The sequence below is a fragment of the Frieseomelitta varia genome, unplaced genomic scaffold (assembly GCF_011392965.1).
Source record: "Frieseomelitta varia isolate USP_RPSP 00005682 unplaced genomic scaffold, Fvar_1.2 scaffold_217, whole genome shotgun sequence".
Lineage (NCBI taxonomy): Eukaryota > Metazoa > Arthropoda > Insecta > Hymenoptera > Apidae > Frieseomelitta > Frieseomelitta varia.
Window position 1 is genome coordinate 815,376 of NW_025109939.1, and position 19,303 is coordinate 834,678.

At 39.7% G+C, this 19,303-nt stretch overlaps 1 protein-coding gene across 18 annotated transcripts in view; it reads left to right on the top strand.

The window, feature by feature from the left end:
* The window catches only part of LOC122527421 (protein turtle-like), a 235,210-nt gene that overhangs the window by 215,182 nt on the left and 725 nt on the right, over positions 1–19,303 (top strand). For 12 of the 18 annotated variants that reach the window (XM_043651603.1, XM_043651604.1, XM_043651591.1 and 9 more), the window contains one exon: positions 978–3,496. In XM_043651603.1, coding sequence (XP_043507538.1) covers positions 978–2,172 — 1,195 coding nt within the window. In that variant the 3' untranslated portion in view covers positions 2,173–3,496. Of the gene's footprint in view, positions 60–262; positions 3,497–19,303 lie in introns of those variants that run through there. The other 6 variants (XM_043651606.1, XM_043651608.1, XR_006306341.1 and 3 more) reach the window with 5 other exon arrangements.

The following is a 19,303-nucleotide window of genomic DNA, read 5'->3' on the forward strand; positions in this document are numbered from 1 at the left end:
TCACCTTCTTTGAGTCTTGTTACGTTGCGAACGCGCGACGAAGAGGAGAACGAGCTGTGGAGGGAAAGCCGCGAGACCCGCGAACCCGACAGGAGAACGACGCGTTATCTATTTGCTCCCTAACATCACCGCCTAGAAGTAACGTTCGATTATTTAGCGTTATATTTCTTATCATTATCGCCACGATATTGTTTTTTGTGAATGTAATCGTTGTGTTACAACATTCTCTCTCCCCCATCTTTCCTTGCTGCCGGACCCGAAGGAGGAGAAAAGGTGACGAGTTTCGGAGCACCTAAATCCACGATTGCTATCACTGAAAAAAAGAAAAAAAAAACAAAAAAAAAAAAAAATCGGGCAAAGAGATCTGAAAAAAAAAAGAAAAAATATTTAAAAAAAGAAAAGAACGAAAGATCCACTCACTGGCAACGCCCACCCACCCACGATCCACATCACGCCCGACCACTCGTGCACCGGAATGCGCATGCGCATGCCTTCCCTGCCTGCATCCATTTATTCGTTATTACACGTATACGTAATTAATTCTCAATAATTATCTTGTACGTTTAACTTGTATTACGTCTGCCTTTACGTTGTTTTGTTTTTCTAGCTCCTTCTTTCCTTTTTGTTCGTGTTAACGTTGCGTGGTTTTTTACGTCGTTGTTGCACGTTTATCGCTGTGTACGGCGATCGTTCAACACACCGTCGAAAGGGAAAATTGCATCAGTCCTGAAAATGTTTCAATGTCCGTTGGAGAACGCTGTTGCGTTCGCCTTGCGCTTCTCGTTTCACAAAAGAGAACTAGGAGAAATTTTGTTTGAAAGTAGACGAGCGCCGTTACGCTGTTTTTTTTTTTTTTTTTTTTTTTAACGAAACGATCGACAATTCTTTCGAATTCCTTTCGACGGGGGTTGATCGCGTCGCTGGCCTCGACAACCACCATTGCGAATTTTCTAACGCTCGTTCTGCCCTACCCGTAGACCTAGAAAAAGCCGAGTACCAGGTCTAAATCTTCTACGGGAGATTCTGAACCCGGATACGCCGGATTCTTGCCGCGGCCGACCACTGGGTAAGATCTCACGCGCGGCCGACGGCCGCTTCGTGGTAGCAGACTCGGTGCTCAGCTCAGCGAACAACAGCATCCTGGACGCATCGAGCAGCGACGACGGTGGATTTCTGCCGAAGCAGCGGCTGAAATCCTCCTGGCGGCGGCCGCTGGTCGGCACCAGCCAACTGAGCCTCAGGTCCGACGGTAGCGGTGTCTCGATCGGAGGGCTACCGTCCATCCATCATCATCACGGGACGGTGAACTCGTTGGCCAGGATAGCGCCGACCATCTGCACGATCTCATCGCCCAGATTCTTGGCCAGTTCGCCGAGCGGGCCGCAGGTACCATGGACGCCTTTGTACTTCAGCGATCTCAGCTCGGTCAGACAACCATCCTCCGGGGAACGTTCCTTTCCGACGCCGCCCGATTACCTTCAGCTTCGTAGCGTGCACCAGCGGTACAGCCAGGAGCTTCCATCGTTGAAAGCGATCCACGCCGAGTCTAGGAGGTTCGTACCAGTTCAACCGTTGGCCACATCCTCGCCGCCTCAGTCGGCCGGTAGGTCGAGGGCGAGGCTACCTCCTAGACACGCGAGGCACGCGAGGTCCGCACCGGAGCTGGCCGCGTCACCAGATCTCGAGACATCGCCGGAGAGTAGGTCCAGCAGCTCGGGTTTCGCCAGCAAGAACACCTCGCAACAGAATCAAAGTTCAAGGAGCGGTAGTACTGTGGCCGAGTGGAGGCCACCGCCTTACAGGCCGCCCCCGCCGCCTCTGGTCGGCCGGTGGTTGGAGCTTCAGGATCAAGCGAAAGTCGAGCACACGCACATCCAGAACGCTGTGGACGCCGGCAGCGTCGACGGTCACTACGAGTTCGATCCTGTCTCGTGCACACCGACCCCTACGTCCGCCTCTACCCCGACCAGGGAGGAGAGGCCGCCGGTGCACCAGATTCACACCATTCACGTGCCGCACATTCACCAGGTGCACACGATTCATCATCAGGCGCCGAGGTACAGCAGGGACAACATCGAGGCCAGAGTACAAGCGATGAAGGCCGAGTTCCATCAGTTTCGACAGCGGCAAGCGAGGAGAAGACAGAGCGCGCATCTCGAGAGCGCCTGTTGAGACACCAGGCACTGTTCACTCTAGTAACTAAGCTACGTCATTCGGATTTCCACACACAGAGTTCGATCATCGGATATCTGCTCCGATTCGTTGCTTCTTCGCCTCTCTCTCTCTCTCTCTCTTTCTTTCTCTTCTTCTCTTTCCTCGGAAACAAAAAAAAAAAAAAAAGGACGACAACGAGGCATCACGGGAGACGGAGCGCTTTGCGAGCGGACCAAAATCGAGCCAGCCGAGATACGGAAGAGAGGATCGAAAGAGAAAAATCGACCGAGCGAGGTCTGAAGGGTCCGAAAGGCGAAGGAGAGCGAAGAAGCGGACGAAATCCAGGCAAATCCCGGCTGTGACGAAAGCTATGCAAAACGCGATTCCAAGCGGACGTCGCCGTGATTATCATCGGAGACCAACTGTTAAAAAGCACAACGAGGATCATCGTACGCGATTCCAGTGTAGGCAACTTCAAGTCAATTCTATCAGCTGGGTAACCATCTCTACAAAAAAAAAAAAAAAAAGAAAAAAGAAAAAAAAAGAAAAAGGCTGTTACAAATGTCAGCTCAGGATACATAAATTTCGCCAACGCGAACACAACTAACGTAGTAGAACTATGCGTTAAGAGATTACACATCGTCGGAGTCCGATCGTTGCCGATTCGAGGAGAAATGCAACGTGCGAGACAAGTTCTTCCCCTAACTCACACCCCTCACCCATCCCCTTGCCCGTCCGAAGATGAAGCAACGTCACAGAAGGAGGATCGACAATGTTCGAGAGAATCCATGCAACGGGGAAGACGATAGACGACGATTCGAGTTCCAACGATTCGATCATTGGTCATATCCCGCGTGTATCAACGACGCCTACGTCCAATTCGGAGGACCGCAATTTTTAGCGTTACTAATATTATCGAGTGAAGAGAGAAGTTTCTCGGCGAACGGGAACGCGAGGAAAAATGCGACGGACGTTCGGTCCAAGAACAAACACTCGCTGGAGAACTGTCATTCCTTTCGAAGCGGCAACTAAACATTCCCGATTACGCGACGGATTAGGGGAAAACGATCGGCACGGAATATAACACACACACACACACACACACACACACACACACAAGCAGATTTTACCGTGGGAGAAAATGCTGATGAAACGAGAGAGATAGACGGCATGATGCTCCAAAGAAACTGTACCGTGCTCCGTATACCTTTAAAAGAGAAACAAAAAAAGAAAACGACACGTAAGAGTAACCTTAATCGTACACTGTAAGTAATAATTAAAGAAAAGCAGAGAGGAAAAAAAAAGAAAATAAAGAAAAAAAAAAATGAAAGCGAACACGATGCAACTTAAAAGAAAAAAAAGAAAAAAAGAAAAAAAAAGATAAGAGAACACGCAAGTAAGATAATCGAAGAATTACCACACACGTATACACACACACACACACACACACAGACACACACACACCGAGGAACTAAGGAAAAAAATAAATAAATAAACAAATAAATAAATAAATTAAAGAGTTAATTATATCGATGAGCAATGGACTCGAAACGTGATATTAGGCCGAAGCTTGCCTGGAGATTGCTTAAGGACTCACTTGTACTGCACTGCCTGTTTAGGGTTTCGCTAGCGACCCAACATATTATCGGCACAATAATTTTTCTTAAGCAACGTAAACGATAATAAGTAACGTTCTTTGAAATCTACGCGCGGCCTGACCGGCCCACGGGGCTTGCGTTACACGCGCGTGCACGCCTTCCGAGACATCGAGAGACCCGCTCGCCGCCTTTTTCTCCCTCGCCCTTCCTCGTTGCGAGCTCCTTTTCAATCCCCCTTATCGGTCGAACCTTTCGACGAGGAACTTTTGCCAAGCGAAGGCTGTTCCTCCACACGAACTGCCAGCGAACGACGACCGAACGGGACCGGCGATTTATTTCCCCTCTCTGTCCGTTCGTTCCAACGGAAAAGCGTTCGCGGCAAGAGCTCCTGTGACTGACAAACCGACACATATATGTTATGTACATACATGCGAAAGGAGATCGCGAATCGTGCACACGCGTGGAAGCGTCGCCGTTCGATGCCGTGATCCGTGCATTAGAGACAAATGAATCATATACACGCGTACATACAGACGACACACACACGCGCATACACACGTATACATGTACAGACATGCGTGCACACAAAGAGAGAGAGAGAGAGAGAGAGAGAGAGGACGAGCGAATGTCGAATGAACGAGAGCGTGTTGTACGAATGATTACAGATACGCGACACACGTGCATACACACGGGAGAAGCGTTCTTCGAGACCCACCTAATTCTCACCAAACGCATTGTATTAAATCATCTCGAGTCGGGGACGAAGCTCGTGGACGGCCCACAGAGTGTTCGAGGATGCAAATACGGGCTAACTTCGATCGAGTAGAACGCGACCTAAACGAACGAGGAAGACGTGTAACGTTATCGTACCGACGAGACGTTACACGACAAAGTATAACGTGTTACTTCGATTTAATCGGAAGCCGCTTCCAACTTCTGTTTTTTTTCCTCTTCTTCGTTGCCTTTTTCTTCTTCTTTGATCTTTTTTCTTTTTTTTTTTTTTTTTTTTCATTCTTAAGTTAATATCTTACATGCGTACGAAATGTTCAAGTTTTTGGACCACTCAGAGTGGTTTCTTTCAAGTCTCTCAACGTTCAGATTTACGAGAATTATTTTATCCAGCCAGAATTCAAATTTTTGGAATCTCCACGTCTTCTGAGACATTTTTTACTTTCGAGTAGCACTCGAAACCGTATGAGTATTGAAACGAAATTTAGATATCGAATGACCCGTATTGGCAAACACGTACACGATTTGGCCCCATCCCGAACTCCAATTATTCGAACGTGGTCCGATTCGCTGAATGAACCAGTTAATCGTGGAAGGCAATTGAAATTTTTGCCGGAATTTTCTATGGAATCGAGGAACACTGTCAATCGAGGAGAGCAGAGGCACGGTAACCGTTCTCGAAAAGAAGTTTGTGTATTTATTCTCGCAGTAGAAAGGTAAAAAGGTTCTTCCTTCAATGGAGAGAGGATATTTCAAAGGAATAATCAACGACTTAGAGTGCAATCTTTGCTAATGAAGGTTACTCGAGGCTGCAAATAGAAGGGGAACGTTTGTAAAAAAAAAAAAAAATGAAGAAGGAAAAAAAAGGGAACGAGGGGGAGGTTTATAAAACTGAAATGTTTTTATCGCATAATGACTAACCGGTGTGTCTGCGTTTCTTTGTGGCCTTTGTATTCCGCGCGTGCCATATTGGATCCTGCAAGCCAGTTATTCCACATGCTCGGTTAACACACAAACCTTTTCTTTCACGGTCTACCTCTTTTTTTTTCGAAAATTTTCAAGCACAATAAAACTGAAGCTGTTTGCACTGCGAAACTTCTCTCTCTTTTTTTTTTTTTTTTTTTGCCGCCGAATACACACGCGCACGGCGTAATTTACACGCGAGCGTAGATGCTTAATCAAAGGGAACGGTACCTTCGCGAATATTCAATTAAATTAATTGCAAATCAGTATCTCTATCTTTGACAGTTCCTTCGTAAAAAAAAAAGGAACTCTTTTCACGTTGATTTCATGTTCCAACAATTCGAGAACTTTTTCCAGTTGAAAATCAAATTCATGTTCTATCATTCGAGTAGGTACGTACAAGTGCTTCGCGATGAATTTCCAATTAAATTAATCCCCCGCTTTATAGAATTTCCTTACGGACGATTTTCATACAGAATTTCATATCGACAATGTCTTTAGCTAAAAATTGAATTAAACGCGCGTAATTAATGGAAAAACATGAATTCCCTTTTATCGTGAAATATTCCGGTAAGCGTGCCCGGTTTAAAGAACGATTGCCTGTTGCAATAATCGTGTCTTTTTCCATCTGAAATCACCGCGGCAGATTGTTTGTAAAAACCTTTCGAGCTTTCCGTGCTTCCCTTCATCGCGTTGGAAATTACGCACACGCCATTTTCCACCGGCTCTGCCCAGGGTCTACTTGACACAAAACGAATTTCATTTACCCGTAAAAGTACATTATTGTTCCGTCGTTCTGCACAGCGGACATTGTTCTCCTCAATAAAAGTATGAAAAAATCCAATTTCCCGTTCCTTCCCCGGGAAAATTTCAAATATCTTGAGAGAGGACGTTACGTGAGATATCCCGTAATGCTTGCCGGTTCGCAATTCGTTTGCTTAATTCATTTGAAAATTCTTTGAATCACGTTCGTTGGTTCCGATTCGTACGATACGCTCGCGCGAAATGAAAGGCACAGTTCTCTTCTCTCTGTCTCTCCGCTCTCAGTAGAAGATTCTCTCGCGATTTAAAAAACCCTCTAGTGTTCTTTTATACTTGCCGCAAAATATTTTCCTCCTTCTCTGAACTTCCAAACGCTTTCAAACAAGCGTCGACAAGTTTGAAACTAATTTTTTATCACGCGAAATTAATAAAAAGTGTTAAAGATCCGTGAGGTGCGCGATTCTTTCGGAGCCTCGTTTAAGCGCGAGGCGTTTTATTATTCGAAAAATGAAGCTGCTTCAACCGAAACTTCCGAGTTCCCCTCAACTGTAAAACGTTGCAGTCGTTGAACAGTTCAGAATTAATTTTTTTCACCCCCCGCGAAGTTACGGATTCTTGAAATATGTTCTCTCGCCTCTTAAAAATTCGTGCTTGGACATCGGAAATCCGTTTGCGAAAAAATGCATCGGAGATAATAAATCTTGCGATTAATTTGATCGATGAATAGACTGAATATATAATTGACATTAATTGCGAAATACCGATTAATAATTAACGATCATTACCAAGAAGGATGACATTTGGTGAATTTGACATTTGATTTTATACTCATCGATCCACTATTTTCTAAGTACAGTCTTAGAAAATAAATTCTGACAATTCGGTCTATTCGTCGAAGTGATCATAATTAGTATAACGATGCATCTTGGGGTAGTTTCAGAGAATAGGACAGTTTTTAATTTAAATTGTACAAAGGGACGAGAGATTTACTGTAAAGTCAAGTAGTAAACCCTGAAACAGTTGAAACGTGCACGTTCATAAAGGATAGTTAACAGCTAAATTGTGTCTATTGTTCACAGCTGAGTCTTAGAAATGACTCAGAATGGAAGAGAGTGATTCCTCCCCATTGCTTCTACCAACGCGTCAAAAAGCCTCACCAACACGAGCGCATCGACCACAAAACAGCGCCATTTCCACGACGGCACCAACTCTCTGAAACACGATACTCTTAGAAACGAGTAGAAGTTAATCAATACCAAAACAATGCGAAAGAAACCTTTTTGATAGAAGAGAATTCCAGTTCCTGATTAACGTTAGAATTCTCTTCTCTAATTATCCTTTAGAAAGAATATAGAAAGAGTATAAATTCTAGAAAATCAGAGATGCAGTAAGTGCTCAGAGAAATTAAAACAGAATATTTCTTAAATATTTTTAGTACCAATTATATATATATATATATATATATATATATATATATATATATATATAATTTAAGTGAAGCGAAACAAATTTTTACTTGCTTATCGATCAAAATACCAATTCGCCACTAACCGACACAATTTAATTTTCGCATGTAAATATAACTTTCGAAAACTTTCCAACGAGATCTTTCCGATTCGCGTACAGCTCGTCCAGCTCATGACAATAATTAGCTGTGGCACATCTATGATTGGCAAATAGCAGGATATTTGCCGGGGCGATTTTGCGTTTGATTGCACCTAATTCGCAAACAGAGAACCGCTGTCAGTCGACGCATCTCTGTTTGCACGAGAGCAGTCGGTATTAAACCGACAATTCGCCACTTCGCACCCCGAAATCTCTGCGCAAGAGACAGCGAGTCGTGCGTGGACAAACACGCGGCTGCTGGTGAACACGGACCTTCGGTTCGTTGAGAAAATCGGGCATCGTACTCGGCCCTCCGCCTTTTGTACGTTCGTTCGATTGTTGTGGGCGATGCGTCGATTGACAGAATTTAATTGATAAATAATTCAACACGATCCAATATTGACCCAATTTTCCGCTTGCGCTTGGGAAAATTCATACGACGTGCGTCGAACTAAGTGTCGTTAAATATTTTGAGACTCGTTTCGTAAATAGGTAGCTAGAGAAAGTTGTGATTGAGATAATTAATTCGCGTTCTCTCGTGTAAAAATTTCACGATACGAATTCTTTGATTCAATTGTGTATTGGTGCATCTTTTTTATTATTATTTTGACATTTGTAGAAGAAAAATAGTGGCCTGTTCGAAGTTAGCAACTGAAGCTACTTAGCCTCAAAATATCAAAATTCTTATCAGTGACGAGAAACAATTGAATTTAATTCGATTGCTATTGACAAGATTCTCTGGTGTGAAACGCTAGTTATGTGAAAGTAACATGTTTCATTAGTGAAATTAATTTAGAAATAATTACGTTTTAATATAGACTACTCTGATATCTGGTAACATGTGTACGCTCAGTAGTTTGGACAACCGTTTGATAGTTTCACGAATAACAATATTCTACGTTATTTTGTTCGTAAACAAACAAGAATAAACTGTGGAAAGCAGTTACAGTTCTAAAGTCAGACGAACTATGAGAGCATATATAACACGATGCCAGTTACGAACTCCACATCAAACGAGCTCCAGTTTTGTTAAATTGCATTAAATTACATATGAGCTTCCTGATAGTTCATTAACGAATACGTTTTGGAACATTTAACAAACAAAATTTATTCTCCTAGACTGGAGGATCTTTCTTCTTCGGGTAAAAGCTTTGTCACACTTCGATCAGATTTTACATGTACATTACGGAAATTTACGTCAACGTGTACTCTCGTACATTCTAACATGCACGTTTCGGATGAGAGTGTTTTTACACGATGTTTTGTTCCGAGCTCGAATATTTCATTACGCTTCGGCACAATCGTCTTTTTAATTTGTCGAAGCAGAGATATTACACGGGATTTCAATTATCATGTTACACATTATTTACTTCGCATCTCTAACGAACTAAAATTTTCTTTCATCGCGACGAAAATATCGATTTGATTCACAATAATACTGTGACGTAAATGTTAATTATCAGTGATGTCTGAAAGTATTTTTAAATAAAAAAGAAAAAGAAAAAAAGATAGAGAAGTGAATCCTACCCGAAATATAAAGTAATCAATCAGTAATAAAGTAGAAAATGAAATAAAAAGTAATCAGTCAGTAATAACATATGAGTTTATAAGCAGAGATTACAATAATATCGTTAGATTCAACTTTAAAATCACACTGCGATGTAATTAAAAATTCACCAGCGAAGAGAAATAGAAATAGATTCGGTAAAGATGCAAAGTTCAGGTTAATGCTTTGCTTGATTCATTTCGATATTTCACTCGGCGCAAGTCAATCCGAAAACGTGATTTACATTTTAAAATTATTTTCTGAGAAATTGGCAATTTTAAAACCAGAGCATAACGATTATCGATATACCGTAAATTCTTATGCGTATCTGAGAAAAGTTTAAAAGTGCACAGAACGTGCATATCTAATAATATCTAAAGTGGAGCACTTGTTACAACTTTTTAGTAGCTTTTACAGTCTATTAACACTCGGATCCTAATCGTACTACCATTTTTTTATAAACTTTCACTATCAAATTAAAAATTCCTGAATTGTAAAACCTAATAACCCATAACTGCGGACTTTTATGTACTTACGTATATATTATCTTTATGCACACGATTAAAGAAACAAAATAAAAATTTGTTTCGTTTACTCTGAATATTACAATATAAAATACTCTACTCTGTTTTGAATGTGTTACATTTTCGTTTATTTTCGCGTATATCGTGCAATTTTACAACTTGAAACTTTGCGTAAGTACGATAGAAATCAACAGTTTGATGAATCATTCCTGTAATCATAAAATTTTCAACTTTTAATTACGTTTCCTCGAGAATGGTTTCCTTGTCTGGCCAAAAAGGTTTAATTAACGCAGAGCTAAAATGTAATTTTACAGTAATATGAAATGACGTAATGTCGTTAAAAAAAAAAAAAGGAAAAGAAAAGAAAAAATGAAAGTGAAATAGGAAGAAGGGGAGCGAGCGATAGATAACGATAGAAGCGAGCCTCACCCTAATGAAATATGCACCCTCGTTTCGATCGTGATCGACCACTGTCTAATAACTCGAAATAACGCGGTAAATCAAACACCAGTCACCGGTGTGTAATCAACGAATCAAATCGGCGACCCTCCGTCCGCCGAAATCGATGGTGCAATTAATTTAAACGCTTCATCCTTGCCTTTCAGCCGCGTCATTTCAAGGATTGAAAAATCATGACGTGTAATACGTACGTGCACGTCAACGTCTATCATTCGATGACGCGTTGCGTTACGCGAAATAAAATTTTCTGATTGTCGAAATCGAACCACTATTTATTTATTTATATTGTTAAACAAAAGTTTGAAATTATTTACTAGGAATTTTTGAAAATACTCAGCATAGAATTTTATTTTTTTTAGAATTTTATTTATTTGATAGTTATGAAAGTAGAGTATATTTCAATATTTATTGAATACGTTATTCGAAACACAGGAATTGAATTCTGCTTTATTCAACTATAAATTCATTCTTTCGGACCCACTGTAAATTTTTGCAGTTTCGTGATATTTACGACGCGATAAACGAGTTAGAAATTCTTCGCAGCATATTGAATTTTCAGACTCTCGTAACATTTATCAGAGAATTAATGAATCAAATTACAGAGAGAAAAACCAACAATATCTGAGGAGCTGGGTATTGTAATAATATAAATTAACCCGTCGCTATCTTTCACGAAATAGGACGTTCTGCATTTAACATCGTAAAAAATTCATTTCGCCCGTCCGTATTACGAAAACGTAGCGTGACAGAGACTAAAATTACAACTCCATTAATTATGAAATTACACTGATAGCGCCCTCGATTGCAGCCATATTTGCTCAACCCTCGAATAGTATCGTTGTGTCACACCATGACTGTAATTTCTATCCGATTACTAAATTTCGGACATTTAATTTCATCTTGAATTTCACGTTCTTCACGTGACGGTGGCGGGATTGCTAATGCAATTAATGAGAATTAAATCAAACTGAAATTTTAATGTTGCTGAACGAAACAAAGATATCCAAAATCTAAATCGTTGCAGCTCCTGACATCCAACGATGTGAAACCAATTAAGAGTTCTCGCCGATTAACAATAATATTTGTCGCCTTGCCTCGGGACTACATTTTCATTTGCAACTTAGTAAACGAGAGAACAAATCGCATTATACATTAATTCAGCCGCTGTCGCGGAAAATGTAAATCGGAAACCAAGCTGGAGAACTGGCTCGAACGTTGTAATCCAACTGTTTGCACGTCGAGATTAAAGGCGCCTCGTTCTCGAGACGATCCCAATATTACCCTGCAAAAACGCGTTATAGCGTCTTTACCGGAGTTCGTCGTCGTTCTCGATGTCAGACAAAACTAAGGGAAACAGGCGGCGGAAGCGGCGTGAGATGAACATATAAATTTTACAAAGGCTCGCGAGACAGACACAGCGACGTAAGTTATAGACACCGATGGGAAATCCGCCGTTTGAATAATCCACGATCCCGCATTCGTCCAGTTTATTCGTCACATTTGCCCAGTGAAAATAATCGCCTATCGTCGACCACCGTTTTAATCTCTTTTAACTTTCCTTTAACTTTCCTTGTTTGTCCGTTTCCGCGGAGAATCGTAGAAGTAGCGAACGATCGTGGACTGCAGATATTATACTTCCCGTCGTCGCTAGTTCCAGTATTAAATAAGACGATAAGACGTGTTTTCAACTCGAATGGGTTTGCGAAGTGGAAGCATAAACTTTCGTGAAGAGAGAGAGAGAGAGAGAGAGAGAGAGAGAGTTTTGATTGTTTGGGGGAAAAAATTAGAATTAAAAGAGAATTTCGTTTTATTGTTGAATCGAGTAATGTGTCACGAACTCTGAAATTTTAATTACTGTACTCGTAATCTAACAGAAACCTTTATTTCATTATATCACTATAATCTAGAGAATACTTTCAAACAACGATCCAAGTATTTGTTTGTCAATGTACAATCGCGATAAGCTAGAAACGAACGAAATTTCATTAATTTTTAAAGTACAGTAAGTCTAGCAAGCGAAGTAAGCGAGTGATCCAAACGATTTTCATTTCCGATACTCAACGAGTATTAACGAATCAATTCTCATCGACGATTCAATTTAATAAATCCAAATCGATCGATCATCCAAATCTCCGTCCAACAGGTCGAAACCAACTTCTTTCATTCAGTCGAACAGTGCCGAATGAATCAGAGCGGGACACGAAGCGGCAGGAGCGATCCAGCCGAAGCGTGCCAGTTGGCGTCGATAAATCTGCCCTTAACCGTCAGAGTCCGTTTCGATTTATCGTGTAATCGCCATCCGCCAGTTCATTACGTGGGTTCGCGGCTAAGGACGAGCTTCGAGTCACGCGGCCGCATACACATTCAAATGGAAACGTGCAAAGTCGGCATTGTGCCACCTGCGCTCTTTCTTTTCCTTCGTCCTCCTTCGCCAACGTTCCGCCAACGTCTAAACCGCCACTCCCCCTCCCTCCTCCTCCACCTCTTCCACCCCTATTGCACCCCTAGCCGCGCGTACCGTGGCAAGTATAAATTATCACGGCGGAAGTTAGTCCAACGAACTCTCCTTATCCTTTCGCGTGATAATAATTACTCTCTCTTTCTCGGCCGGTCGGCTGGAAATAGGTTCTTTAGTCGTCTGACGGGACACTTCGTAGATCGTGCTAGAGATCCCTCGTTTATTCGCGCCGGAACGATTATTCCTTACGTCCATCGGCCCCGTTCCCCAGGGTAGCAATGGAAGATACTCGTCGCGCCCAGTCGTCGAATTTAAATAGCAAATTCGAAGGTGACGATCGGCTCCGATGCTCGCTGACGCTGTTAACCTTCGATTTCAAGTTGCCTGGGTTACGCAGGTAGTATACGTGAATCATTTTGTAAATTTTCTTGGATTCCTTAGGTGAAGAATGTCTCTTTCGAGTCAAGGTAAAGGGAAAGTAGGGGAAGTTGTTGGTTTCAAAAGATTTCGAATGAAGAAATTTTTTCCAAATAAAAATGTCTCGATCGTTTCGAGTTCGATTCTAAATGTAATCCAATCCCGGAGCTTCGTTATTTTGAAGTAATGAAATCCTAACGTATAGTTTCGTGCAGGAGTGTACGAAACGCTCGAGTTTAAATATTAAGTTAAATTTCGTTCAAATATCCCGTGACAAAAGGGTGGCATACTCTAAAAATTATTAAATTTCTTTTCATTAAAGAAATGATACAAAAACATCTTTCTTATATGCACTCTTTCATAGTGCTTTTATCAACATAAATCAAACTTTTTGCAATACATTTTGTCTTATTAAAAAAAAAAAAAAAGGAAATAGAAATATGGTAATATTTAGCGGGTCAAAATTATGGCGGTTTCAGGTTGAAAAATGTACTTGTTTCTGGCAATTCGCGTCGCGTACGTGTCAATTTGCGTACGCGTCAATCGTTTCAATATATTTTTCATTATTTAATTTTCCTATAATAAATTTCGTTTCCATCTTACCTTAGTGACCAATATCTGCCCAAATCATTATACTGCCATTTTCCATGGGTCGACGACTCGAAAGTTGTTACTCCCTTCACAAATCACGATAATAGTAGTGGAGGCCTAATAGTAGTGGAGGTCCGTTAAATTGACTTTAATACGACTTTCTCATTCATACGAACACGTTTCTCTGTAAACTTCGAGCGACACAAGCTTTAACCAAGATTTTTGTTGCAATCTTCATCGCTTCAGACGTTCACAATTCTTTAACAGACGTCAAACATTCCCAAAATTTGTCGTAACTCCAGTCTCTTCTGCTATTTGTCTCTCAGTCGAGCTTAATTTGACGCTACACGCATCATAGCACGTTTATCCCGAACTGTCGTTCACAAGTTTGTCTTTCTCCGTAATTATCGGGATTTTTTTAATAAATTCACGACTTCTGTTTCGGCTATTTTTGTCACGGAATAATGTTCTTCGTTTAATTTCAGTATCACGTGTATTTCGGCTGAAGGTAACTTCTTCTCGCGAACCATTTTTACAAATATTAATACGCACTTAACCGACTGTATTTCCCTACGAATGTTACGCTTCTGATAGCTCCCGTACGACTGAGTACCGTAAATATTCCAACTTGTTCGATCCTGTTCGCCTCGAGGCTACGGACGAGTATTTACATTCTAATTTTTGCATTTCTGAAAAATCTCGTGTCTCGGTAACAACATTCAACATAGTCCGCTCAGTAATGCTGACGTGATAATCTACGCATTCACTTTACAATATTTACATTTTCGTTTCTGTATTTCGGGGAAATTTCGTTTCTCGGTAATGGCGTTCAACATGCTACACATAGATCCACGTAATAACAATCTGCGTATTCTCCGTACTTTACGATACGTGTAACATAAGAAAATGCATAGTGTGTGCTGTCGTTTTGTCGCGGGGTTTATAACGTCGTTCATTCATCATGTCGGTCTCTCTATGATCGAATATTCTGATTGTTAACCCTTAATTGAAGCATGACGTATGGAAGTATGTTAATTCCCTGGCGACAGGGTGGCGAGGTATCCCAACGACAATTTTAGTCTGAACCTATAAATTATAACCGAGGCTAAGACTCGATCGAATTGTCTTACGTTACTTCAAAGAGAAATTATAACAATTAACGCGAGAGCCAGGATCTCGCGGCAGTGGTTAAATTATGAACGCTCCTTATTCACGAGTAATCCGATCTAATATCTTAATTAATATTATATTTCTATATCGAGGCTCTCGGATCCTAATTTCCCGTCAGATTAGTTCGACGTAGTTAAGCTTTATTACTTGACCGTAGATAACCGTTAATTGTAACTCGTTAAAGTGATTGACGTGAATGGTGGATTTATTAATAATCTATGATGACCGTGCCTTTATTATTTATCGAGAAATCTTAGAATTGCGCAGTGAGATATTCGTTATGAGCAGATATGCCACGATACAAGTAAATACGACGTTCGAAAGTAGCCAATTAAATAAATAATTTCTGTACACAATGGAAAAAAGACATTGAGAGACAAATCTAAATAAGCCAGATTATTCGATTATAAAGTGTTATTATTTATTCGTGCGTGAAATAAATGTGGAGAGGTATTAAATTTTTCAACCGCTCTGTTCACTGGTATCGGCAATGGGACAAATAAGCGATGAAACCACAGGCGTTAATTGGAAAATTACGAAACAATGATAAACGCGTTTGAATTAAAAAAAAATTAATAATAATAATAATAATAATAATAATAATAATAATAACAAAGAAATACAAAGCTGTTTACACGACCCAAGTGAAATTTAAATAAAGAGAACGTTGGGAACAGTGCGAATAATCGCAAAAGTCAAGGATATTTGTTTCCAATGATTGCTTTATCGTTAAAATATCGTAAATTGTATTGGAATAAAATTTCATTGCAAGTTGTGGAAAATGTTTGTAGAAATAATCTGGTTTCCAAATGTAATCCTTTACCCTCGTTTTGCAGATTGAAGTGAAAATTAAAATAATAAAAATTAACATACATACATCTACGCTCCAGTATATTCCAACAGTAAAAGGAGACTCTTTCAATCAAGAAATAATTTCTAAAAAAGAAAAAATGAAACTCCCGAATGTTAAGTCTCCGCGTGTTGAAATTAAAAAGAAAAAAAAAAAAAAGACAAAATTGAGTAAAAAAAGGTAACGCTTAATTCGAGTTTCAAAATTGAATCAGAAGACACCTGAAAGGTGTCCTATCAGTCTTCGTTTCAAAAATTCGCGAAAAATTGATCGTCGCAGCAAGAACCCTCGTCGTTCGAGTAAAATTGAAACAACGAGAACGTCGTCGACTGTTTCAACGTCGGCCCGACGTGATCCCAATAATAGCCACTAAATTCCAGTGAGTGATACGAGAGAATTAAGATTAAATCGAGTTGGCTGCGAGCTAGCGTCGAGTTGCGGCGAAAGTTTGCAATTCCGGTGGGTAGAGACAGGAGCCGAGCGGAACAGCGTAGACATAAAATTGAAAGGATAATCGGAACAACGGCAGAGCTCGGAGGTTGATGCTCGCGAATTAGGAGTCACGGAGATACGGGGCGCCGCGCTATTATGCGCGCCTTGCGGTGTAATCGGCCAGGCTAATGACTTAGCACCGAATTATCGCACGTCGCTCGACGTCCCCGTAAATCTACCGCTTCTTGCTTCCCTCTAATTGCACGAACCTTATTACTGGGAATTAGTTACGAATTTCCTTCCAATTGCCGCGAAGAAGACGGAGAAGTGTAAGGGGACGGCGCGTTATTATTCTCGGCAGTCAGACTGATCAACTCCGTTTGTTACTAATTTCTTGATTTCGGCTCGTAAGCACGCGATTGGTGAACGCACCAAAAATGGTCAGAATGATCAATTGATAATTTTTTTATTCCAGATATTTCATGGACATAAAACAGTCGGTTTTTAGAGACTTCAATGATTCTTCGTAAAATACATAAGTAAAAGCTTACAATATATATAATAATTATTGTATCATCAAGATTTTTCTTTTATTTTAATGTGTTTATTTCTGATGAAAATCTTGTGCTTTAGTCATCGGTAACTTTAGTGTTGATATTAAACTTTCGAGGGACAAATGGCAAGTTGATTCGTTGTTTTAATACAAGGATAATATAATAATAATATAATAATAATAATAAAATTTAGTACGAACGATTCAAGTTTGTAAAATTTATGCCAGAGAAATTAAGAATGGACAATAAGTGAAAATTTCGAACTTTAGATCGTTCTAGAAGCGATCATCATTTTTCCAATTTAATTCTGATCAATGTAGTTTCTGACTACATGGCTGTCAGAAATTTTTCGATGACACTGAACGATCGAATCATTTGCAGACATTGGTATTATTATTACCAATAACAAATTCTGGCTAGCGTCAGTAAGTGTGACGCTGTTGAATATTTTTATAATTAGCTATTCTGTCGTTTGTGTTTTATAAAATTTTACAAAATCGTACGTAAAAAATACTTGTACAGTTAGAATCCACAATTTAATATAACATAAAATATCTATTTAACTATCGTATAATGATAACTGTATCTTAGTAAATAATAAAATAGTAAATATCTTACAATAGTAATATACTAATCTTCTCTAGGACAAACAGTATTAAAATAGTCAAGAATAGAGAATCTCTTGAAGAACGAATTAGAAGAGTGAAACCGTGTCTTTCGTACGGTGCCCGATGGATTGATTAAAAAATGACGTTGCAATTTATCGTGCTGGTAGTTGCTCTCGTATTTACGAGCTGGGAAGCAGATGCGGTAGTATTTGAAGTACAGGCGAAAGCCTGTATACTCGTAAGAGCTACGTCATGTTGGATGACCACTCTAGCGACTAACTGATAAAACCGACAGGCTCGATGTGTCCAAAATAAGCTCACTTATTTCTGTTCTCCCTTTATTCAGTCCTAAAAATTCCAAATTCGAGAAGGGAGCTTAATAAAACGCATATGATATGTATGAAAGTTTTCTGTGATAATTATACTGTAAATAATTGAACTAATTAACGATAATAATATACCTAGAAATTTTCAATAGTTACTCTGTTACGAGTTTCACGATTTATTAAATTTCACGTGTCAACGAACGTAACAATAAGTACACGCTGCTTCTCATTCAAATATTAATTAACAACACTTGCATTGAAGGAATATTAATCAAAAACGTTATTTAAGGTAGCAAGATTGGATAAAGTTTACTTTCACACGCTGGGACAATGATGTTTTACATTTTATGTATGGATTAAGAGTGGATCCCAGCTTTGCTTTTCGTTCGGTTATCGGTGTTTCGTAGTTCAACCGATGAAGTATAAACATTTATACTTTTAAATTTAGTAATACTTGCGTATGAAATATTCTCCAGCGTGGTTCACAGTTTAACAAATCATATTATAGGTTCAGTGTTCCGTGCCACAAAGTTTAATAACGTAGCGAGAATTTCGTCTAAAATTCATTAGAAAAAGTCTCTTTTGACTATTTAACGAAAAGATGAAAAACTTGATACTGCTTGGAACATTATACCATTATTCTCTCGTGATACTTTTTTCATAATCCATATTATATATAACATGATATGCTTCGGCTTAGGACATTATTAATTAACTCATCGAAGAAAGCTAATAAATATTTAAACGAATGAAATTGAACAGTTAAAATCCTTTGTATGAAAGTAATAAGAATGAATGATTATCTATCTATTCATGTCTAGAAATAACATATACGACTACCTGCTTAAACTTTATTCACAAGGCTACTTTTATAGTCCGTTAAATTCATATTTTCGTGGAACTGGATACTGTGCCATTAGTATATGAATAGAATTGGAACATCCCCCCTTTTGCAGCACGGGATCCATTACTATGAACTGTTATTTAGATATACATCATCAAACATCATTCAACGTCGCCAGTGTCATTTTTCTCAGCGTAATTTATGCATATTTTTATTACAGATGCGCGGTAATATTTAATGTTAGAAGAAACGTAATTTATGAAAACTGAAGACGACAGGTCAATGAACATTTTAGCAAAATATACCTTCACGTTGGTCTGATAAAATTATTCATAAAATTACTTACGTAAATGTATAATTCTCGCGCCACCAATCGAATTCTATGACGAAAGCCACCAGGAAACAAATATGCACTTATCGAAGTTCGAATTCAATTCACAATTTGCTTCTACGCAATACACAAGTCAACCAAATTTCCAAAAGCATGGAAACCGATGAACATTCTACTTCCTATATATACACGTACCGCAAATCCAACAAATACACTGTATCAAATGCGACCGCATTAATCGAATAAAGCTTTCCACGTACGTGATGTACGAAAGAGAATTTATGACGAGATGAGTAGCAAGAAAATTGGCCGCTGATATAATACCATCGCGGAATAAATTATTGTTAGAAACACGACGAAGAACATAATATTTAACAATCTA